This window comes from Trichoderma asperellum, chromosome 2 (genome assembly GCF_020647865.1).
Source record: "Trichoderma asperellum chromosome 2, complete sequence".
Classification (NCBI taxonomy): domain Eukaryota; kingdom Fungi; phylum Ascomycota; class Sordariomycetes; order Hypocreales; family Hypocreaceae; genus Trichoderma; species Trichoderma asperellum.
Window position 1 is genome coordinate 6,364,875 of NC_089416.1, and position 22,349 is coordinate 6,387,223.

The 22,349-nt window shown below is 45.1% G+C and overlaps 8 protein-coding genes across 9 annotated transcripts; 3 read left to right on the forward strand and 5 right to left on the reverse strand.

Annotated features, from left to right (window-relative positions):
- The first annotated feature begins 136 nt into the window (after positions 1-136).
- TrAFT101_004405 (uncharacterized protein) lies at positions 137-3,351 on the forward strand. 2 transcript variants are annotated; one of them, XM_024901628.2, is made up of 9 exons: positions 137-312; positions 440-465; positions 589-1,019; positions 1,106-1,300; positions 1,382-1,526; positions 1,584-1,999; positions 2,056-2,596; positions 2,654-2,727; positions 2,787-3,351. In XM_024901628.2, the coding sequence occupies exons 1-9, from the start codon at positions 240-242 to the stop codon at positions 3,259-3,261; spliced, it is 2,376 nt and encodes a 791-aa protein (XP_024765797.2). In that variant the 5' UTR covers positions 137-239; the 3' UTR covers positions 3,262-3,351. The 2 variants fall into 2 exon arrangements, with proteins under 2 accessions (XP_024765797.2, XP_065983266.1); XM_066127157.1 differs by having other exon boundaries at positions 440-1,019.
- Positions 3,352-3,709: 358 nt separating this feature from the next.
- TrAFT101_004406 (uncharacterized protein) lies at positions 3,710-5,003 on the reverse strand (the record flags this gene model as incomplete). Its single annotated transcript, XM_024909226.2, has 3 exons — positions 3,710-3,924; positions 4,003-4,723; positions 4,803-5,003. The coding sequence occupies 3 exons, from the start codon at positions 5,001-5,003 to the stop codon at positions 3,710-3,712; spliced, it is 1,137 nt and encodes a 378-aa protein (XP_024765795.2).
- A 1,746-nt stretch (positions 5,004-6,749) lies between these two features.
- On the reverse strand, positions 6,750-7,568 carry TrAFT101_004407 (uncharacterized protein; the record flags this gene model as incomplete). Its single annotated transcript, XM_024907206.2, has 1 exon — positions 6,750-7,568. One exon carries the CDS (start codon positions 7,566-7,568, stop codon positions 6,750-6,752), a length of 819 nt encoding a protein of 272 aa, XP_024765794.2.
- A 581-nt stretch (positions 7,569-8,149) lies between these two features.
- Positions 8,150-9,427, reverse strand: TrAFT101_004408 (uncharacterized protein; the record flags this gene model as incomplete). Its single annotated transcript, XM_066127158.1, has 2 exons — positions 8,150-8,434; positions 8,513-9,427. The coding sequence occupies 2 exons, from the start codon at positions 9,425-9,427 to the stop codon at positions 8,150-8,152; spliced, it is 1,200 nt and encodes a 399-aa protein (XP_065983267.1).
- Positions 9,428-9,913: 486 nt separating this feature from the next.
- TrAFT101_004409 (uncharacterized protein) lies at positions 9,914-10,926 on the reverse strand (the record flags this gene model as incomplete). The annotated part of the gene is made up of 5 exons (XM_066127159.1): positions 9,914-9,965; positions 10,029-10,033; positions 10,086-10,403; positions 10,465-10,774; positions 10,841-10,926. The coding sequence occupies 5 exons, from the start codon at positions 10,924-10,926 to the stop codon at positions 9,914-9,916; spliced, it is 771 nt and encodes a 256-aa protein (XP_065983268.1).
- Positions 10,927-11,791: 865 nt separating this feature from the next.
- On the forward strand, positions 11,792-13,708 carry TrAFT101_004410 (uncharacterized protein; the record flags this gene model as incomplete). Its single annotated transcript, XM_066127160.1, has 3 exons — positions 11,792-12,695; positions 12,788-13,087; positions 13,161-13,708. The coding sequence occupies 3 exons, from the start codon at positions 11,792-11,794 to the stop codon at positions 13,706-13,708; spliced, it is 1,752 nt and encodes a 583-aa protein (XP_065983269.1).
- Positions 13,709-17,444: 3,736 nt separating this feature from the next.
- On the forward strand, positions 17,445-18,491 carry TrAFT101_004411 (uncharacterized protein; the record flags this gene model as incomplete). Its single annotated transcript, XM_066127161.1, has 4 exons — positions 17,445-17,724; positions 17,792-17,891; positions 17,955-18,198; positions 18,255-18,491. 4 exons carry the CDS (start codon positions 17,445-17,447, stop codon positions 18,489-18,491), a joined length of 861 nt encoding a protein of 286 aa, XP_065983270.1.
- A 2,125-nt stretch (positions 18,492-20,616) lies between these two features.
- On the reverse strand, positions 20,617-21,588 carry TrAFT101_004412 (uncharacterized protein; the record flags this gene model as incomplete). The annotated part of the gene is made up of 1 exon (XM_024898989.2): positions 20,617-21,588. The coding sequence occupies one exon, from the start codon at positions 21,586-21,588 to the stop codon at positions 20,617-20,619; it is 972 nt and encodes a 323-aa protein (XP_024765793.2).
- Between the last annotated feature and the right edge of the window lie 761 nt (positions 21,589-22,349).

The window sequence follows — 22,349 nt, forward strand, 5'->3', positions numbered from 1 at the left end:
CAGAGTCAGCCGTCGAAGGGGGGACCTGACAGTTGCAAGCCGGGTAGCGATGATTTTGGAATCTCAACTCTTGCATTCAAGCGCCATCTCGAGAGGTGACTTTCGTTGCGCAGAGGGGATCGGCCCCTTCCCACTATGCCAATTCGCAACGGCGACTCTTGCGTGATAATGAAAGAAGGATGATATTTTAGCATCCTCAGTACTGCGTACAGCCAAGCGGAACCACTCGCAGCCAGCAAATGGGCTCGCAAGCACAGCAGCGCAGTGGCGCGACTGCAGCTCGGAATGAAACTACGCCAAAGGCAACCATAGGTGAGAGCAGTAGTTTTCCCGTCTCTCTTTTCTTCTTCTTCTATCCTTTTACTCTTTCTCCCATTCGTAACTCATCGAGCATCTAACCCTTGCGAGATAATGTTAACTAACCAACCCCGTCCCGCAGCCTGTCTGGTCTGTAGATCAAGAAAGGTATGCAGAGTCCACCAAGGTCATGGATAGCAAGGAAGAACCTCAGCAGACTCGACTTTCCTGAGCTTCTAGCAGTTTGATTATTCAACCACATTCTTATCAAATCCTTTTTCTTTGGACTAGGTCAAATGCGACAAGACTATACCCGAGTGTCGAAACTGTCTTCGACTGGGTGTCGGATGTCCTGGTTTCAGCCCACAGAGCGAGTTCATCTCGCGTAAGGAGATGCAGAAATCCGCGGATGATATCTTCAAGGCTGCCGGAGTTGAAAAGCGACGGGTGGGATCCTGCGAGGAATGTCGGTCGTCGAAGCATCGCTGCACAAAGACTCGACCGTCCTGTCGCCGCTGCATCTTGCGCAAATTGCCTTGCATCTATCCCTCAAAGTTAGACAAGCAGCATGAGCGCGAATCCTCTTCTCAGCCAGCAAGCTCGGTGGCCAGCTCTACAATTGCTGCTGCAGGACTCACGTCGATGGCCCCCGCTCAGCCTTTGAAAGCTACCCAGTGGACAAACCCCACGCTACTACAGGCATTTGGCGTCAATATTGAAAGGTAGAATGGGACACAAGATAAGAGCTCTTCTCAGCTCTGGCAATCTTTTCTTCGCATCTAGATTTATGTGCTAACGTCAGGTAAAGCTTATGCACAGATACCCTCCCAAAAGACCATGGCCTTCGACTTCGTCTAATTAATGCCTACTTTGAACGAAATCACTATCTCCGCTGTCTCTCTTTCATTCATCGCCCCTCTTTTATGCAGTCACTCGAATCAGCAAGCATTGCACAGGATTATGGAGAACCGCTACTCTACATAATGTGCGCCCTTGGTGCTAGGTAAGCTGCTCTTGGCTGCTGATTTCTCCAGCTCACGAAACCAAAGATTATCGCAGGCTAACCCTGTATATCTGGTCGCAGGCACATTTATTTTGATGCAATACTAAGTTTAGATGGCCCCGATCGCGATTTACTTCCAACCGCGATTCCTGGGCATGAATGGGCCGAGAGAGCAAGAAAGGAGGTATTGGGAGAATTGCATGCTCCTACAGTGCAAAGTCTCATGGTGAGTTTTCAATCGGGTTCTGGTTCAGCTAGCCTATCTAAACATGTTCTTCTATAGACTGTAGCTCTTCTATGTGAATATGGCCTTCGGGAGGATCAGCATGCTTTGGTCTTCATCCTGCTGGCTTTTTTACATCGCGCCATCAGATTGCTCAGCTTGGATTCGCCGCGCCCACTTCAAAGTCACCGTACAGCCGCCCAGATGATTCAACGAGAGGTGGAAAATCGCATCGTTTGGGCCAGCTTTCTCATTGATGGTCTTGCCGCCAATGGCGTCGAGAAAAATATGTGCTGGAAAGACCATATACCAGAAATTCCACTGCCTTGCCCCGACGACTGCTTTACATCTCAACTTGCGTCACCACCACACTATCTTCTACAGATCGAAGGCTCAGGAATGCATGAAACTATTACGGAACTGGACTTGTCATCTCTCATGATTTTAGTTGTGCGCCTGAGAACGAAAGTGATGCAGTATGTTTTGTTTCATTTCCATTTTTGGGTTGCTTATTGCTAATGTTTTCTCGTAGACTTATTCGAGTTGCTGGTGATAGCATGCATATTTGGGAACCGCCATCTCACTTTGTCAGAATCATTGATCAACTTAACACACTTTACAACAATTTACCGGAAAAGTATTACCTAACAGATGCCAACTTCTTCGTGTTGAAAGACAAGGGAATGCTCGGTGGTGTTTTTGCTCTACATCTCTTTATTCATGCCGTCATCTTTGACCTCACCCGAATTTCTCTGGCCGGTTTCAATTTTCCCCTCGCATCAGCGTTTAAACACGCACCGCTTCCTTTCCGAGCTCATTGTCAAAATTTATGTCGCTATCATGCGGCCCAAGCATCCCACATCATCCGTACCGGAATGGACTTTAGTCCAAACGCATTCGATGACCTTTTTTGCCCTGATGCAATTATTGAATCGACTAAGGTGCAGATTATTTATGCAGCTACCGTGGATCAGTCTCCTCAGACTTTACAAGAGACCAGAGATAATATCATAACCAACTTCAGCTTCCTCTTGGGTATTCACAATCGTGGAAAAGAGGCACCTACGCAGTTTGTAGGCTTTTACCCTTTCTATCAACTCGTCTGCCGTACCATCCACTAATGAGAATAGATACGAGGTCTTATTCCACTTTGCCACATTTTTGGCTTTCGGGATATTGCAGAGAGATACCAAGAAACGCTTAAGTACGTTTTGAATTCACGAGTAATGGGCACTCATAAGATTGACTAATACCCTGCATTAGTATACCAATCGATCCTGCCGAGGTTACAGGGTCTGCAGAAGATTACCATCTTTCAGCATTGGCCTCATTCCGGAGAGGTAGAGCACAACTTGAGGAGGCACAGTCAACAAGCAGTGTCAAGACGATGTCGGCAAATGACAACAAGTCGCCATTAATTCAACCAAGTCAGAATCTATTTTACGAGACGCCAATAGACAAGAGCGGCAGCAGCGACTTCACAAATTCGCTGCCAGTGCTGAGACCAACATACCCCCCACTAGAGATAGCGCCCGAACTCATGAATCAGAGCTTGCCTCAGAGAAATCCGCTTCACACCATACCGGCGGCAGGAGTTATGGTTCAGAACGGGGTTATGATGCAGCCTTCGGTTGACGATTATATCAAAACGGCGGATGAAATGTCGGCCTATTTGACATGGGGCATCCCGGACATACCTCAATGGCTTAATCTGCCTGATCAAATGCCCCCGGGGTGAGAAATTGGACAGCCTATTCTTATAATGAAAGCTAATTAATCCTTGCTTCACAATATTGCTATATTCCCAGCTCAGTCTGCAGTAGATAACCTCTTTACTGTGGACTCTACGCCCGCTCATGAGACGCGACGCAACTATGTGTCACATATTTGCACACCATAAAGCTGCGGAGACTCATGTAATTCCTTTTAAATAATATCCGTCTTTGCATGTACGGCATGAGTTGAATACCCCTTTTAAGGCCAACAGCGATCATAATGCTTTATTGCTAGTAGTAGAAGAGCGTATTTCTAGCTGTAATAACTAAAATGTACTTCTGAAAAGAGCCTTTCTTTTTTTTAAAAAAAAAAAAAAATGTATTAACCTTTGCTAATTACTGCTGGTTATTACTACAAATGTGCCCTCTATTGTCTATCTCGCTTGATTAACATCACTTCGCACAGCCTTACTATGAACAAGAACTAAGAAAGTCAAATATAGACGCGTATGTAGATTTGTGAGAGTAACCCAAGTTGAGGCCGTGGCCAGCTCCGGGAACAATGCTTGTGTTGAAGGTTGTGGCGCTGGGAAAGAATGCCTTAGAGGGAGCAAGGAGATCGGGGAAAGCCCCTTGAATGCTTGTGGTGTCTGTGCAGTTGCCACCGCAGAAGGGCAGATCTCGTTCTAGATAGATTCAAGTATTAGCCTCGTGATATGATATAGATCAGGGAACCAAGGAATCGGAGACTATGGGAAACTAACCTCCTGTGATGATTAAAAGGTGGCCTTTGAAAGAGTTAGTATCGCCAGCGCCAGAGGCAATTGTCAGGAGCTCGCCAGGAGTAGCTGCTTGGCCAATGTTGAAAGCGTTGGCGAGCATCTTGGGATCGAAATCGCCCGGGGCAAAGAACTGGATGTTGACGCCAATGGATGACTGTGGCGCAAAGTAACCAAGGGGATACTTGGCTGCCAGGAGAGGATTTTCCTTTACAGGCCTGAAGTTGCCGCCAAGGAGGAAGGCGGTGGCGAAGTCCGGGTTCTGGCTCTGGCTGAAGCCAGTCAGGATGGCGGCATCGCTGAAGTCTGGGTTTGCGTTGATGAAGCTGTATGTGATGGCGGAGCCGAAGGAGTGTCCGACATGGATGAATTTATCAAACCTTGCGCTGATGCCGTGGACGGTCCCTTGGCAAAGGAGGGTGGAAAGCTCTTGCAGAGCGGCAACTTCGAGAGACTTTTGGATCTCGTTGACTGGATCGCCCTTGGAAGAGGAGGCGATGCCGAGACGGTCCCAGGTGAAGGTTGAGTAGCCGTGTTCGTCAACGGCCTGGGCGACGTAGCTGTAGTTGAAGTTGTTGAAGGAGAGATCCCAGTAGCTGCGATCGAAACCGACGCCGTGGGTCAGGATTTGGAGGGCCTTGCCGGGTCCGTGGTCTGGCTGACAGTAGGTGGCGGCGATGGAGTACTTGCCGCTGACGGTTTTGTACTAGAAATGGGGAATTCGCTCAGTACGGTTTGAGGATTTCTAGGCATGTATATATTTTGATGAGGTGGGCAAAACTTACTCCTGATAATATGCTATCGGGGAAATCAGTGCCCGGACGGGTGAGAGAAAGGGCGAAATTGGTAACATCGATTTCCGATACTGGGTTTGGGAGATTGAAGACGGCATTGCGGGCTGAGATGGAGATTGGGATATTAAGATTTTGGCATTTTCTTGCTATGACGGCGGTGGCTAGAGCCAGGAGAACTGCTGGCTTGAACATGATGGTTGTCTGATTGGTAGAATTTTAAGTAGAAGGATGAATTGGGATATATTAGGGCAATTCAACCATTGGCGATGAGGCTGATGCCATCGAATAAGAGTTAACATTGCAACGAGGGATCTATATATACACAGCTGTGATGAAGTCTATACAAATTTCTCAATATTGTGCTACATATCACGGCAAATCGAAACCGGACGAAGCCGGACGAGCTCTACTTGACGTTCCGATTGCCGGTTATGTTCTCCATAGCAAGCTCACGATCCGAGGAGATGGACACACATTTCCTGGCAGAAGCGTATAAGTGAGGAAATTTTTTTATTACCTACACCTAAATTTCAAAAGGCTACGAATAGCCTATCAAAAGGGAGTCTTGAGAGTATAGAATTATTTGTCATTTATTTGGACACTTGTATGAAAATGGAGTCTTGACAGTGCAGGGAAGTTATTTGTCATACTTCAGGGCCGAGGCAAGCGTATATGCAGGCGTATTACTTGGAGGCGTTTGTCAAAATGGAGTCTTTCATTATTTGTCATCTCACGGGGCAGACGGAGGCGCACTTTACTTTGACCCGAGTTTCCTTCAATGACATAACCTACCCGAAGTTTCAATTCTTTTTCAGGGGGGAATAGTTATATCCATATAATTAATTAACTATGAACCATAAGTCCCATTTATAAAAGAAAAATAGGCATGTCTTGATTGAGTCTGTCTATATACTTTAGTAAGGCAACCATACGGCAGAACACACCAGGCTAATCGAACTCTAATCGTTCAAGATGGCCAACGGCTACCAAAAAGAGACCGCTGTAAGGGCGTATTTAAACTGCTAGAGTCTATACTGGTGGACCGGCAGCTATATAATGATATACGGGTAGATGCAAGCGGAAAAGAAATGGATAACAATGAAACTATTAATTATAAAGCAGAGTAATAGGTAGTTTACCTCGCCACTCTTGGACGGAATAATTGATAGGGAAGAATCTTAATACAGCTATTCCTTCCAAGTATAGAGACATAAACTACCTATTACTGTACTTTTTAATTCCTAGTTCCCTTGCTTGCTTTTTTTTTTTTTTTTCTCTTCAGGTTGCGGATACTGTTATTGTAGATTACATTGCTGCTGTTTGTCGGCACTGGCCAGTAACCCTTCAACTGTGGCTCTTACGGCGGCCTCTTTCGAGTAGACTTTAGTCATCTTGATCGATAATAGAGGCCGGTTAGCCCCGCGAGCTTATTCTCTGCTGCGAGGTTGTCAATCATATGGCTTTGTTGGACTTTTGTGTTATTAGATGCGGAGTAGGTGGTAGTTTAGGAAGAAACGACAATCCGGTCCATCTTTGGGGACCATTAATGAGTTTTATATTTGCCACGCAAGGGAGACTTGTGCAGTGCCACGCCACCTCTAGTTGAGTCATAACGGTGTGGAACTTTTTATTACTTACAGCAATGTAGCTGCGGGTATTCGCTCTTAACCTTATTCCATGTATATTAGGTGGTGTAGCTTCGCTCATTAAAATTTGCTATTGAACGTACCATGCAAGACCAGATATAGTTGGCAATTGCTAATGTTAACGTTTTCTTCCAAGCGATAACGTATCTAGTGCTACATAAGAGTATGATTAACTAGTTCAATAACTATAACCAGCTTTTTTCATAGCTCTCTAAACCCTATTATAAAAAGAACAGAATAGAAGACGGGAGATAACCTCAACAGCAGCAATACCATGTAGTATGCTACTTCACTACCAAAAAGCAGGAGCCAATGCCATGTGCGGCCCCTGGCCATTGTAACCAGGCGACTGAGATTGCTCAACTCTTTCCGTCGAAACCCTGATTACCCTCTGCTTCCATGCAGGCGTGATTCTTCTGCTATAGTGTGCCCACAAGCGAGGCAGAATGTGTACATCCTGGGCGCAGTAGAGGCTAATGTCCTCTCGCAGGGGGCGTTCGTTAAACACTGCATAACTCCCGCCGTTCTCGGGTTTGAATAGCTGCATCCCTTTGTCCTTGACTTGCATCCAGCTGTGCCTCTCGGTGGGGGAGAGGGGAGCGTCTCTTTCTATGCACTTTGAGAGTCCGGAAACATATCTTCTAGGGCCATTTCGGGTTGCAAGCTCCATGAGTTGAAGATCGAGTATACCGGCTAGTTTGATTTGAAAGTGATGGTAGAGTGCATCCGAATCATTCCGGACGTCGAAGAATACCTTGGGAATTGCGCTTGATTCTAAAATATCCTTCAAAGTATGGCCACTTATCCCAGGTGTCGAGAAGCATTTATCTCTCAGGGAGAGAACGTCAATCAAGTAAACTCGCTTGAGAGGGTGAATGTATACTTGTAGTATCGAGATGGTGCCGTACCGAGAAAGATTGACTCCTTCCAGGTCAATATATATCGATGGCGGCACAGTTGGTAGTCCTTCAAGAGAATCAATCACTTCAGCCACGCCCGGAAGAGTATCAATGAAAGTCGGATTTGGAGAATCGCCCAGGCTGAGTGTGTTGAGAAGTGTCGTGGTAAACTTCAAACTACCCACATCTTGGCTGTTTAGGTCTGGCGCCATAACTTGCGTTTTCTGGTATAAAATCCAAGCGGGTGTGACGATGTTTACTCTCTGCTGAGTTCAAAGGAATCGGCAGAGTGAGCAGAAAAGCAGCAGTGGTTTGAATACTCGGCAGGGCTCCGATCTCTTTATGGTCAAAGAGGGGATCACATATTTTCCAACAAATTTGCCGCCAAATGTCGCAGGCGGGCGCGGTATGTGGCTGCAAATGGAATGGCAATGTTTGCGTTTTCAGCCACAAGCCACCAGATTGTAAGGTTTCGTCTATGATCAGGTCAATGAATCAAGATACGATAAGCGAAGTACTTCTCGCGTTTTGGCGCGAGCTTGTTCGTTGCCATGAAGCCAGCAGTACTCCGTATTCGTCCTATTGCACGATTCTATTTATCAAGGGTTTTTGCAATGTATACCATTTTGTATTCGTAGTAATGAGCTGTCTGGGTGACCTACGTTTGTGAGACATTGGCTATTTAGAATTGTACGAAATACAATTCCGCAAGGTTAGCTCCTGAATATAGCTTTAGCCATACTAACTCTTGATTCAAGCAGAATATTCCCTTCATATTGCCTAAATATTACGACTAAACTTTTGCTGATACTAAATTTTTGAGAACATCGACTATTTCCTTTTCAAATAACTCGTATGCTTCATACTCACTCATACCAGCCGATATTTCATCAAATTCCAAACAAGTTTTAATGATTCTTGCAAATGACATTCCAGTCACAAACGGAATATCTTCCTGGGCTGCTTTTATGACCTCTCGCTTGAGATCTCCCGGTTCGCACCGTCCTGTATCTTTCAGATTTCTGAATTTTAGTTCAAAAATAGATCTCCAATAAGCCAGCTCGAGAAACACGATGCCCTGTAATGAAAACGAATGCCTTGTTAGCAACCTCTCTAAATTTAAAATGTGAGTATGTAAATGGTGAACAGGCATTACCAAAGAATAAATATCATGTGCTTTTGTAAATTTCACGCTAGGTTTTCCCCACCGATGAGGGTGGCGATAAGCATTGTTCTTCAGACTGTAGTCAGCCGACAAATCTGTCTCTGCATCATCAGGTCTTGATGATTCAAAGCCAAACAGATAGAGATTTCCTAGACCGGCGATGCACTTATCTGGGTCCATCATCTCACTCATCTTTGCATGAAATAAAACCACATTTTTGCTTTGGATATCCTTATGAACCCACCCAACACGGTGTAAGCCCTCAAGTGCAACAGCCAGGTTGCGTGCGATCCGGAAGCGCAGGCCGAGGTGAACCTTGATATTTTTTGACATGGTGGTGTTACCAAGCTTATTTGATGAGGCTTTGTAGAGGTCATGTAACATAACTGGTGGCGAAGCTATATCACAGCCATTTTCTAGGTGAAAAACAAGACCGATGTGCTCTTCATATCGATATTGGATAAATCCAGCGCATCGCAAAACATGATCGCTTGTGCGTTCGGGATGTGCAAGTTGGCCAACCATGCGCCGTATTTGGAGTAGATCTTTTGCTGATACATCAGTCGAATCTTCAGCAGGCGTATAGCTGCTCATCTCGACGACTACAGGCCATCCTTGGAATAGCCCACACCAGAAACGGCTTCCTTTAGGCGGCCCCAAGGAGTCCTCAGGAAGCTCTAATTCATCGCCATCAGAGATAGGTCCCTTGCCCAAGACGTTTTGTTTCAGGTCTAGAGCCGATTTTGCGCCCACTCTTGACGCCATTTCATCAACTGCGTCTTGGCCTAAAATGTCATCGACATTTGGCTCTAGTAAGAGAGCATCTCGGGTTTCAGTGCGAACCTCAGTCACGGCCTCTTCCAGTTTTTTGTAGAATTTTTTAGCCGCTTCTGATTCGTTAGCCATTTCGTTCCCTGGTTTCCTTTCGAAAGCTTTCGATGCTGTTGCATAAGTAGCCGCTGTATTTATAACTGAGACCAAACGCTGAAGCCCCCGGCCGACTACCGACTGGGCTGACTGAGAGAGCTTTCCTAAGATTGATATTCCGTCTTGGTTACTTGGGTCACTTAATGTTTTTAACGAGCCAGACTCGTAAATTAAAGCCATGATATCCGATTCCTGAATTTCGTGTGGGCGATTTTTAATAAGCCATGCGCAATCTCCAGGGCATAAGGATTGTCTTTTAGAGCAACTATCAATAGAAAGTTAGTTTTGGCCTCATGTAACCGTATAGAGATTGATAGCCAAAGATATAAAAGTAAATATGCAGCTTACTCCTCTCTTGAATTCTTCTCCGTGCCTCCGTTGCAATATTCAGTAAGTGACCAGATACAGCTTTAAAATCGTCATTATCTGGACTTGTATATTTGCTCAACATGGAGTGCCTGACGTTTAGTCCGTGTCGCTCCGGCCCTTGAAGGCAGGCTGAATGCTCTTCGACAAGCTATGCAGAAAGATGGGTCAATACTAGCGACGAACAGCAGTGTAAGGTGAATGTGAATCTTACAATCCCTGTTTTGTTAGCCCCCAAATGCTCGGCAAACTCCGGAGGCAAATTTTTCACTACTGCTCTGAAGTCTGTTGGCAATGTTTCGTGAAAACAGATGATGCTGAAGTTGAATTGTTTACGAAAGACCATTTCAGTGAATAGCCGTACGAGTTCGTCAAGACTTTCACGAGCATTCACGTCACTATTGAGGTACTCGACCAGATGTTCAGATCCTTCGCCACTCATAGATATTGCAACAGCAGCACGCAGCTGAGCAGCAGTATAAAAGCCCTGATGGCTGCCTTGAAAGGGGGTACCCAGAAAGGCAACACCGGCCGTGGACTTGAGTATATCTTTGTATTTACTGCTGCTCTCTGAAGCGCGGTACAATGCCTTTAATGTTGTCAGCCACTTCTTCTTCTTCCGTTTCTATGAAAGGGTTGGAGGGTTAAACCTTGGCAAGCAGTAGACCTCCGAAACAGGAGGCAATAACAATAATGGGCCGATCGTTGCTTTCGCTAAGGCGTGCCATATACAATTTGGACAAAAAGTCAGTTGCATGGCCTAGTAAAAACTGGGCTGAGCGAGTTTGATCTAGGCTTGCGTTCCAGTCATATGTAAAGATACGAGTTTTGGGGATGACGGCAGGTAACATTGTCTCGTCTTTGAGCCAATGGACATCTCCTGAACTCGAATCACCATCAATTTTCCAGGCTATCCAGGTCCTCGGGGACTGCGTATCGAGACCATGGATAGCGACAATACTAGCAGTCATTAGAAATGTTTTTTTTTCTTCTCTTGAAAAATATCAAGCGAGGACAGAGGCTAACTCGACCGCGTCTCTCTCACTATACCCCTTTCCACCTGGAGCGTGGTATACTTGCTGCAACCCGTAGTTTCGCTTAACTTTAGACATCGTGATGTCAAAGAAGTATTTGTTATTCTCCGTCTCAATAAGCAGCGTCTATAAATAACACTGAGTATCCTTGGTAGTATTGTCATTAATGCTAAGGATTCACGATTGGAAAGTGAGTCCTTATAAGCTCTGATGCACTATGGAGGATAAAATATCTCTTTGGTACACAGAAAGAGCTGATAAGGTTGCCTTCGGCTATCCCAAACCAAGTCTCTCCTATCTGCCTTCAAGGGCATTTTGCTGGCCATGTTACACTGCATTGCATTTCGCCTTGGAAGGTATGTATTAACTGGTCTCGACCCCTCTCCCCAATTCTGTGTAAGTCTAAAGCTTCACGGACCAATACTCTGGCGATGCTATCCTATGTAAATATGACAATCAGGCTGCCCCACCACACACCGCACTGCTCTGCGTTGTCAATAGCCTCATGCATCTGCTGCTGCTTAACTGCTGTCCCCTTCGCTACCCTACCCTCTCTGTTTTGTCTATGAGATTCAAAGCACCTATAGCAGGCTTGTCTCATACATCTCACAGCGTAGGTGAAGGGCAGTGTACAACACCTTTGCGTCATGGTATGTAGTAATGTGATGTATCATAAGGGTTCCGAGCAAGAATCGCTGGTAAATCAAACAGGTATCTACATACCACGAGTTAGGTTCTACAAGCTGCCTAGGCAGAAAACATAGGCATATACAAATATATAAGCGAGGTTAGCAATGGTAACCCTCTCAGTTATTACGATGACGGGGTAGACCTGGCCTACATATTTTTCTGCCAATGCGAGCAGCTGAAACAAGACAATTTCGTCCTTTGATACTACGCCCCTCCTTCCAACTGAGGTATAATCTGCAATAATGAAGGCATAATGCTCTACCACCCTCTCAACACGGACTCTTTTCGACTCCTTCGTCTCCACCGCGATACACCATCAGCCTCTCTCTCCGGCAGCCTTGTCGAGGTGCCGCTTAATGCCGCTCCAAGATACTTTGCGCTCAGCTACTCTTGGGGAACTCATGCCCAAGAAGTTCCAATCTACATTGACGGTCAAGTGCTACTAGTAGCTCCTAGCCAGGCCAACGCCATCAGGCGGCTGCTAGAATTATGGAACACCAAAAATGGCAACTCCTCCACGCCATCTTATTACTTCAACACTCCCATAGAGTACGTGTGGATTGACAGGATCTGTATCAATCAGCAGGATACCGAAGAGCGCTCTTCCCAAGTCCAATTCATGAGGGCCATCTATTCCCAGGCAGTGCGCACTCTGATCTGGCTTGGACACGAGGCCGACTTGTGCTTCGACGCCTGGAAGCTGGTCGATCAAATATACGACGTCTTAAAGCGGGAGAATCCCGCCGCCAAGTATCTTGCCGATATTCCTCTCAACACCTACTCCAACGCCAGACATCGCAGGTCTGGCCTACCAGCCTGGGATCACGCGGTGTGGGGGCACCTGGAGCGGCTCTTTCAGCTCCCGTGGTTCACACGTGTGTGGGTCATTCAGGAAGTTGTCCTCTCTCACGGAGACCCGGTGATCCTTCATGGCGAGAATCATGAATACCCATGGAGCCGGCTCGGATGGGCATCGTCTTGGCCGCGGCGCAATGGCTATCTACGGCTAGAGCGGGTGCCCAACCGGATGCAGATGGTCGATACTATTTCCAACATTCGTCGCTCCCCAACACGCTGGAGTTTGGGCGCCTTATTGGTAGCCACGTCGATCAAGTGCCACGCTACAGACCAACGAGACAAGGTGTATGGTCTTCTAGGTATAGCCGCCGAAAGCGAGGCTGCTCCAGGAAGTAGTAGAAGTGGCCTGCCAGAGGCGTTGCGGCTGACTATTCGCTCGGTGTGCATCAAGTATATGCGAGGGTGGCATCATTTCTCTTAGCCGAGTACAAGACACTCTCGGCAGGCGATATAGACAGCGATGTGATGCAGGCCCAACGCAAGTATAGCATTAAGCATTTGCCGTCGTGGGTGCCGAACTGGAGTGATTTCGCCGTGGTTGAGCGAGATGTCTCCAAGAGCCTATCCTGGCTCGATATCCCCAGCGCCGCGGAGACCAACGTTAGCGGCCTTGGAGTTTCCGGGGCACTATCGTGCCTCGACTCAGTTGGAGGCCAAATTCCAGCTATCCCAAGATCTCTCGAAGTTGAGAGTGAGTGGCTTGGCAGCGGACACTATCGTTGCGGTATTTCACTTGTATGATGTCTCTTCCTCGTTTGGCACAGATGCTGAGGCTACCTTTACATCGCGTCTTCTTTGTGCCTGCGAGACAGCAGCTCGCTTCCTCCCACACGTGGGGGCATCCGAGTGGATATGCTCCTTTATCAAAGCCACCACTGCAGATCAGTACCTCTTGTGGGGACAGAAGCCAGAGCAGCTTTTGCGTGATGGAGCTGCGTTTCTACTCCAAGTGTTATCAGGCAGTGGACACCTAGCATCATCAGGCACTGGAGCCCTCACAAATCTGCTGGCCAAGATGGCAATGGGTGGTAACTCGGATTTGTACGTTGCTTTAGCGCGCAACTTCTGCCTAAATAGAACATTTGCTGTTACATCGCATCGCCGACTTGGGATTGCGCCGGCGGGGACACGAGAGGGAGATGAAATTGCTGTCATATCCGGAGGAGAGGTGCCATATGTTCTGCGGAGATTGGACGGCGACACAAGCTATCATTTCATTGGAGAGTCATATGTCCATGGTCTCATGGGTGGTGAAATTATAGCGACATGGGAAAGAGGGGAATTGACAGAAGAAGTGTTTGAGCTTTGGTGAATAGATATAGCTAGGTAGCTATATCTATATCTATATTAATTATGAACCATAACTCCCCCCTTTTAAAAAAATATATATATATATATATATATAGGCATGTCTTGATTGAGTCCGTCTATATGCTTTAGTAAGGCAACCATACAGTAGAACACTCCAGGCTAATCGAACTCTAATCGATCAAGATGACCAAAGGCGACCAAGAAGAGACTGCTATAAACTTTCAATTATTGAATCTACTGCGCAAGTCTTGTTTGAACAGTAAAAGTCCATAGGCAATCTTATCAAATACTACTTGTTATACTATTTATTATACTATGAGCTATTTGAACTCCCATGAGTTGTAAAAATAACAGCCATTCCAGGTCTATATATAGCGAGTATGTATTCTTTATTTAAAGCCTTTTTCGATGGGAATACCTGGCTTAGACGGCAAGCAGTGAAGTATCCAATTATACTTCCAATGTGTCGAAAAGAGGTTCCGTAGTCTTGAGCGGTCATTGCGCGAGTAAATATTAGTGCCATCCTCGCCAACAACTTCACCCGCTTTTTAAAAGGCTGTTTTCCATTGAGTTGGATCATGCGGATAACACTGGAGCATATTTCATCAAAGACTGTCGCTGGAGCAGAATGAACCCACTCTGGAGCTTCCCGCCCCAATATAACATAGCAGATCGATCCAAGAATTTCAAATTTCAAGACTCTTTCGCTGGCGCTCAAACCGCCAAATATACCAGAGTGGGGGATAATCAGACTTCTTTGGAGTGAAAGACTTCCGCCAATTACGTCCGAAAGCGAAGCACCAAGTCCTCCTGCCATGGAGGAAAAAACATCAAGTTGACGGAGTATCCGCAGGCGATTGATAATCCACTCTTTAGGGCTGGTTGTCAGTTTGTGGAAGTAACGGTGTTTAAAGCAAAAGATATGAGAGGAGATGAGACTGAGAGTGACGCGTGGGAAAAGCCACAAAATATCGACCTGAGCCTTGTCTAGAGGCCAACCCTTCTCTACCGATTGTACTTTGTTCTGGAGTAATAACTCCGCCCAATCTCTGCTGATTTCATTGTTCTCATCTGTACTACTTTTGGCCTTGCTTAGTAGCAACACTGCCCCAATCTCCAGTATATCCAGTTGCATGGAGCTATTTAAGAATGCAAATATTAAATTGTTTTGATGCTGTAGTGGTGAGATGCGAGAGATTATTTGAGTTCCAAAACTAATAAGGTATTTAATTCGACTTGTGTTGCAGGGTTTGGACAAGGATGTGTTTTGTTTGTATTGTCCTAGTGCTTCGGGAAAAAGAGTTCGGAAAGTCGTGCCTTTGATAAAGTGATGAACAAATGCTTGACAATTTTGGCGAATGAGAGACCATTCAAGTCTTGTCTTGGAACTCATCAGAATCGCAGATATTCGACTCAAATGCTTCCTAACACTCTCTGCCATGAGCGGCTTCATTTTTTCTTTAATAAACTCCTCGGATGCCTCGAATAAGCGAACTTGGCGAAATCGAAGTGATTTTTGTGGTAAAAAGTCGCAGCGGTTTGCTTTCGAAATGAAGAGTTCTAACGCTCCTTTTTCCTCCTCTGTATTATTATGGTATCCGGTGAAAGCGCCTCCGTATACTTGTTTTATAACGGCTAAAATGTGCCTTTTTTCGGCGTCTCTCGCGTGCATTTGTATTAGCCGAGCTTCGGAATCTTCTTTCGGGACGATAATAATACATTTCTGATAATCTGGATTTTGTTTCTCTTCAGACGTCTGTACTTGACATGCAGAACCTTCCCTGTCCCAAAGTAAATTCGGTAAAGGACGAGGGGATATCATGCAGCCGTGACTTCTATCCGTCCAATGTTGTTAATCGGAATTCTGCATTAATTGGGTGGGGAACCGTACTCTCCTACCCCGTTTTCAATAATTATTGGACCAAGCATCAAGCAAAGGTGAGCTGGCCCAGCTGGCGCAATCCCGCCAGCAAGTTCCATCATTAAATCCTTGAAAGCGAGATCTGGAGTATTGAACGTGAAGGCGGAAAGAAAGGCTTCTATGGCCACAGAAACTATGGCTGATTTCTTTTTTTGTTGTAAGTCTTGTTCGTCAACTAATGTATAAAAGATTAGTTGGCCATTAACTCTTTGGGGAATATCAAAAAGCAAAATAAACTGACTGATTAACGGCTCGGGCCATCTTTCAATGAGATGGGTCTTAGCACAAGGGGCTGCAACTTTAGAACCAGATGCACATGATATACAGAATCGATTCGGCATAACTTTCAATTTAAGATTTTCAGCACCCTTTTGATTCTTGATTTCCTCGATTTTCCCAGACTTGAGAATTTTTATAGGAAACTGGTGTTTTTTTCTTCGATGGATTATGAGAATTTGTAGTGTTATAATTAGTAAGAGAAGACGACTCACTCGCATGATTGATTGCACTCAAAATAATACTGAGTAGTGATACTTTTCTTACAAGCGCTGCACGAAATAATGCGATAAATTGTTGTTTTATTATCCGTGCCCTTTATATTTTCTTCCGTATCAAGGACTATCTCGACTATGTAGTCATCGTTGTTAGACATCAACTATAAATCGGAGATTCAATATTTCTTTTGCACTAACCTTTAGGAGGTCGATCATCAGTGAAGCGACTTCGACTGAAAAAGGAAAAGCTTTTGGATGGTGAGTCTCCAGTTGGTTGAACTAAGATGTCGATGTCTAAAAATCCTATAGGCTAAGTTAGGTTTCTATACAGGCGTACTATTTATTACAAACAATTTATACCTGATGATTGAAAGAGATATCTTGCCAAACGTATGTCTTGTTGGATTTGATCGTGACCTTTACACAACTGTTAGACTAGGACTTAAGATACAGTTTGGAAGATTGTATCCTGACATGTAGCCCGACGACGGACATCTTCGAGCAAATGTGATGTATCGAAATTCGAATATGGAGAATGTTCCTGTCCTGTTGCTGTATAAAAGATTAGCATATATAGAAACGCTCTGACTAATGAGAGATTAAATATACTCCACATATTGAAGATATTTTCGAAGTTAGGGCCATTAAGTGGTGTTTGAGACGCCCATTGGAACTCATCATCCCGAATATGTTGACGAATTGTGTTAAATGTAACAATTATATTTCGAATTTCTCGGCTTGCTGTTTCCCACCACAGTTTTTCAAGCCTTTCTACTAGATCTTCATTATTAGTTGTGTTATTGTTGTACAGCGCCATTACAGAGAAAGTAGAATAGTAACTTGTTGAAAATAATTACTACCTATCCAGAGATGGATATAATTTGTGTGGAACTCCTTTTGGAATACTCAAGTAAAGAATTGGTTAGTTATTACACATGAAAAGATTATATACTTTATGATGCTGAGCTTTACACAATATAGAGTTGCTGATCAAATAAATTTTAATTTAAAACATAGCCACACAATATATGGATTAAGCATTCCAACCAATGACTTCTTCTTGGAAGAATAGACTTTTGCGTTCATTCCAACCAAAGTGCAAGCTTTGACATATATATTAGTAAACTTTTTGGAACATTCCAACAAAGAGAACCCAAATCTATACTGTATTACAATGAAAATATAAATTTACTTGATATATAATCCAAGGGAGTATAACTGTTCTAGTTGCTATTTGTAAAGAAAGGAAATATATTCCTAATTGACTTGCTTACTATATCTTCTTTGTGGTATTCTATTTTACATAATACATATTTGTGAAAATGCCGCCTAAAGTAACAACATCAGAGAATGAAAATGAAGCGGGAGCACAAGGTATTGATATCAAAAGAGACACTCAGTTTATAAAACTCATAAAATCAAGTGGAACGGTCCTAAAGCGATTCCTCGAGTCTGGTATTAACCTTATATCTATGACAGCCAGACATAGCGGCTCCGCAACACAAGCTACGTCTGGCTCTATGATGTCTGCAGATAATTCTGCAGCCGCATCTGATGCCCTGTCAAAGGCCTCGGATGTTATTGTTAGCATTCTGCAAGATCGTAATTTGACAATTAGTGGGTTTAATTCTGTATACATTAATAACTAGGGTTAACTATCGTGGTATAGATATGCGTGAACTTGAACTTCTCAGTCTTATAGCGAAAGTGGAGCCCATGAGAGAAAGCAGGATGAATTTATCAGCCGAAAACTCCAATGCCTTTCATACGTAAGTAAATATTCTGATATTACGTATTGAAATTAAATTAACTGTCGGATTTACGGGTATTAGTGATAATTGGGATATTATCAAGAAAGCAATTGACTATTCAGTGGAGGCTTACAATAGGAATGCAGCAACTGAAAACGACCTATTCATTAAGCCAACAAGTTCAATAAGACATATTAAAGCGGCAATTATTGAAGTTGTAACTCTAAACGGAACTCCTTTAATAATTGTAGCTATCCGTGGTTCTTTGAGTCTTGATGATTGGTTGCTCAATGTCAATGGGAATCTTGCCCAATCATCTTCAAAGGTACTAGTATGATCTCCATATATATAACCGAAAAGTTGTACTAATGTATTCAATAGATCTTAGACTCAACTTCCAAATACCATCGCGGATTCCTTAGGTCTTTCGAAGATAGCGAAGATGAAATAGCAAAGGGTATCAACGAAATTAAAACCAAAAACTCAGAAGCGCGAAGACTTTTATTCACAGGCCATTCTGCTGGGGGGGCTTTGGCGCAGCTTTATTATAACTCGTCTAAGAATGAAAACTCGCCTATTGATAATGCCATTAAAGGTATTTATTTTACCATCCCCTAGTTATACGAGCAATATTAACGAGCGTTATAGGCCTGGACCAAGTTGATTGCATTACATTTGGAACACCGCCAGTTTCTACACGTCGAATAAGAAAGAGAGATGGAGATTCTTTGTTCATATCAATTATAAATGATGGCGATCCTGTTGTCCTTGCTCAAACAGCTTATATTGAAATGCTTCTCAAAATATATATTATGAGCTCAAAAAGCTGGGAAGAAGAGTATAAAAGAGGATTCAGGATTCCCCAGCCAGTATTAAAACTAAGCGGAGATTGTGTGGTATTTCGGGAGAAGAGTGCGGAGACACAAAAGACGAATGAAGATATTGTTGAAGCAATTTCGGTTCAACCGCATGTTATAGAAGCTTCAATCTTTGCTAACTTCCAAAGCCACTTAAAAAATGTTTATTATCAAAGAGTGGAACGACTGGTCAACGATTATACTGCTTCACAACAAAAATAATATAAAATGCTTATATAGTATTAATAAAATGCAAATTAAATGTATCATCCAGTAAGGTTTTACTATATAACAAACACCACTTACGGTCCAAGGCAGTGTACCCCCCAAGAAAAAAAATTTAGGACGTTTCACGGCAAAAGATTTGGTGTCCCGGGCGTCAGGCCGGCGAGCGACTACATTTACGAAGCGATTTTTGTTTACCTCACGAGAGCTTTGTTTATATTCATTCTATAAATTTGTAAGGTAGTTTCTGTTCAATACAACTGTGCAAGCTTATTGGGAATGGTCAAGTAGAAGCAGAGTGAATAATGCTAGCCCCTCGATACAAGTGACTTGCAGAGGCCAAGCTGTCCAAGCTGCCTAAGAATTACTGGTAATATGGATCTTATTATTGTAAGTCAATTGCTGCAGTAAATAGTGAATGGGACAGAACCAGCCCAATGTATCAATCCTTCGTTGTTAGTTCAGTAGGTAAGGAATACAAAGAGCACCGCCCGCACCAGCGCTACGACATCTAATCATAAGAGAAAACGAGTCTTCAACGCACTTTGTACTTGAATACAATATTCTTCGGAAATTGTCCGTCATAAAACAAGAATTAAGCTTATGGAGGTTGCATCCAGATCGCCCAACATCCCGGCTCACGGAAGCCTCCAAAGAACAAGGCTAACATCGGCCCAGCGCCACCGGGGCATCAAATCCATCCTCGGGCCGTCGGATTACAGCCGATTGCGTATTCTGACGTACACGAACTTTGCAAAAAGGGAGAGCCAGAGTCAGTGTTCCGTTTCCTTAGTAATGATTTTAACCCCAATCGGGCTTATGGCGCGTCCGTCATTATGAGCAGCAAGACGCGTTGAGAGAGTGTCACATGTGAATTGCCCATTACGTCATTGTAGCGTAGATGAAGTCACTGTTTGATGAAGCCAAACTATGGCAACAACTTGGTAGAATATAGCCAAGAATAGAGCAATGCATTTTTATAGGCATGCTTATTCCGGTTAGGAGATCATGAAATATAGCTCGGAACTAAATACATCATGAACGGGCTCCAAGATGATGATGTAGGCATACCAACCTTCCCTGTAGTAGCAGGCTTCAACGCTATTCCCGCAGAAGTCGCAGAAGTTCATAGATAAATTTGAAACGGATACAGTTAGATATTCAGGTGCATGAAATTCCAATAAGCACTGTAGTTAACCCTCTGTCCATATCTCATTGTCACTTAAGCAAGGCATGCATTGAATTGCAGAAGAGAATAGAATCGTAATAATATTCCAGTGCGCGCCATGGCAACACCCGTATAAGTGACTAAAACACCTAGCTAGACAAAGTCGGTAATAATCCAAACATTAAGCTAAGAAGAAAAGAAAAAACGCGTCGCCGCCCATCCATATAGGAGTGTAAAACTGTCATCACGGATTCTGTCGGTACACCAATCGCTACGCAGGCTGCGGTATACAGACATCCATCATCTATCCCAATCCCTGGAAAATCCGTTCCATTTCTATCCCCCTATTCAAGAAAAACAAAACGCCGAAAGAAAAAAGCAATCACGCTAGATTACATGATGGACCAGTCTGAGGTGAGGCTCTCCCACCTGTCCAGTTTCCAAAATCCCGGCGGGGCACGGGGGGATCCTAAGCAGACCTGCTACGAGCCGATCAACCTAGCATAATCCAATTTTCTGCGGATGGGTTGTTTGCGTTTTCCAAAATCTCAGTTTGAGAAGGCACATCGTCGTCAAGCTCGCGGTCAGAGAAGTAGTCGTAATCAGAGAGACTATCGTCCATCATCAAATCAGGAGGCTGAGACGTCTCCACATCAAATGATGGATTTGATGTGTCCTTCTCGTAGACTACCCTCAGAGGAGGGAAAGCTTCACCGATATTTGAGTCATCAGCGGTTGTAAGGTGAGTTGTTGAGGCCTTGGCGCTGTAGTCGCCAAGGTCGGTAAAGGAGAGGGTGAGAGCAGGCTTGCCACCCTTCTTTGACTTGCGGCCACGCTTTGCAGGACGGATGGTATACACAGGGTCCTCGTGCTGGATGCTGTTTAGGTTGAAGACTTCCTCGGGGCGTTGTTCCTCGTTGTCGTAGAGCAGGCCCTGGTGATAAAGCTCAGCAACCTGCGCATCCTCGCTCTCGGGAGAGGCGCGGATGTGAACTTTGCCCTTGGCGGTGCTTGCAACGCGGAAAGCCTCTTCGCGTTCCAAGCTAGGCCGTCTCACAAGCCGATGCGCATCACTTGGTAGTTGAACCGCGCTGCGGGCGAGCTCCCGGCCCTCGTCTGCCTCTCTGCGAGGCGATACCCTCGGCACACGGTGTTCTCGCTTGGTTGCCGAAGCATGGGAGTAGATGACCTGACGGAGATCATTCTCAATCTGTGATCGTAGAGGACGAGGCCCCTCGATGGGGCCTCCGTCCTTTCGGCAGGCCTTCTTGGCACCGGAGAGGCAGGGATAGTTGGACGGGTAGGCGAGCTGATGGTAGGCGAGGTTTGGAGATTCGGCCAAGCGCTTCGCGGTAGACCTTATGAAATAGTTGGCACCACGACGTCGAATGGCACCGCGCTTGGAATGGATATGGCGCTTGACAGCAGGGGATGTAAAGGCGCTGCGATCCACGATGGCCTCCATGATGACTTATATATAAGATAGGTGCGTATAGCTCTTGTTGTGGACAGATAAGAGAGAGAAAGATGCCTCGTGGCCGATCAGATACGGATGGAGGATGGAAGACGGTCGAATATGAAGATGTCAAAGTCGACTAGAATAGGGCGTAGGAAGAAGAGATGAACTGTTGCAGGAAGGGTAAGGGATGACATGTCAGTCAAGGATGTCATGGCTACTAGCACAGGGGCTCTCGCTTAATGGGCGGATTCACTTACAAGTACAAAGGAGTGCTGCTCCGGCACAGAGTCCAGATTACAAACAAAGCACAGAACCCGAACAGTGACGCACTCTGGTTACAGAAAGCGCGTTCGTGATGATATTAGGGCGCGTCCTAGAGGAGGAAGCCGGAATGGAGATGGCCGTTTGTGGTAAGTAGCAGTAATCGAAGAAGCTCGAAGAGCCGTGTAGAAGAACAAAGAAGTCGAAGGAGGAGGAACAAGGAGGAGGACAGATGGCCCTTTTGGATGCCCATGTCCCGCGGCCCAGCCAGCGATCCTCTTATACGACTTGTCCATCAGGCCTGGAACGCCTATCTCGCAGCCACTCGCATGGCGTGCTGATTGGCCTGGGGGGAGTCATCTGGCCGTGCTGGCGGCGAGCGCATGACGTGACTCACTCTCGTCCAAGGAAGCGGCCGGGCTGGTGGCGCAGCTCAGTCACCGAGGATAAGAGACACACACAGTACAGCGGCTGGTCTCGGGAAAGGGGGGGCTTGCTGGCCGGAA

Bases quoted from the DNA above. Each gene is read 5' to 3' on its own strand.
- TrAFT101_004405 (XM_024901628.2), top strand. From the start codon at position 240: ATGGGCTCGCAAGCACAGCAGCGCAGTGGCGCGACTGCAGCTCGGAAT. The intron at 313-439 runs GTGAGAGCAGTA...CCCGTCCCGCAG, and splicing joins TACGCCAAAGGCAACCATAG to CCTGTCTGGTCTGTAGATCA. The intron at 466-588 runs GTATGCAGAGTC...TCTTTGGACTAG, and splicing joins TGGTCTGTAGATCAAGAAAG to GTCAAATGCGACAAGACTAT.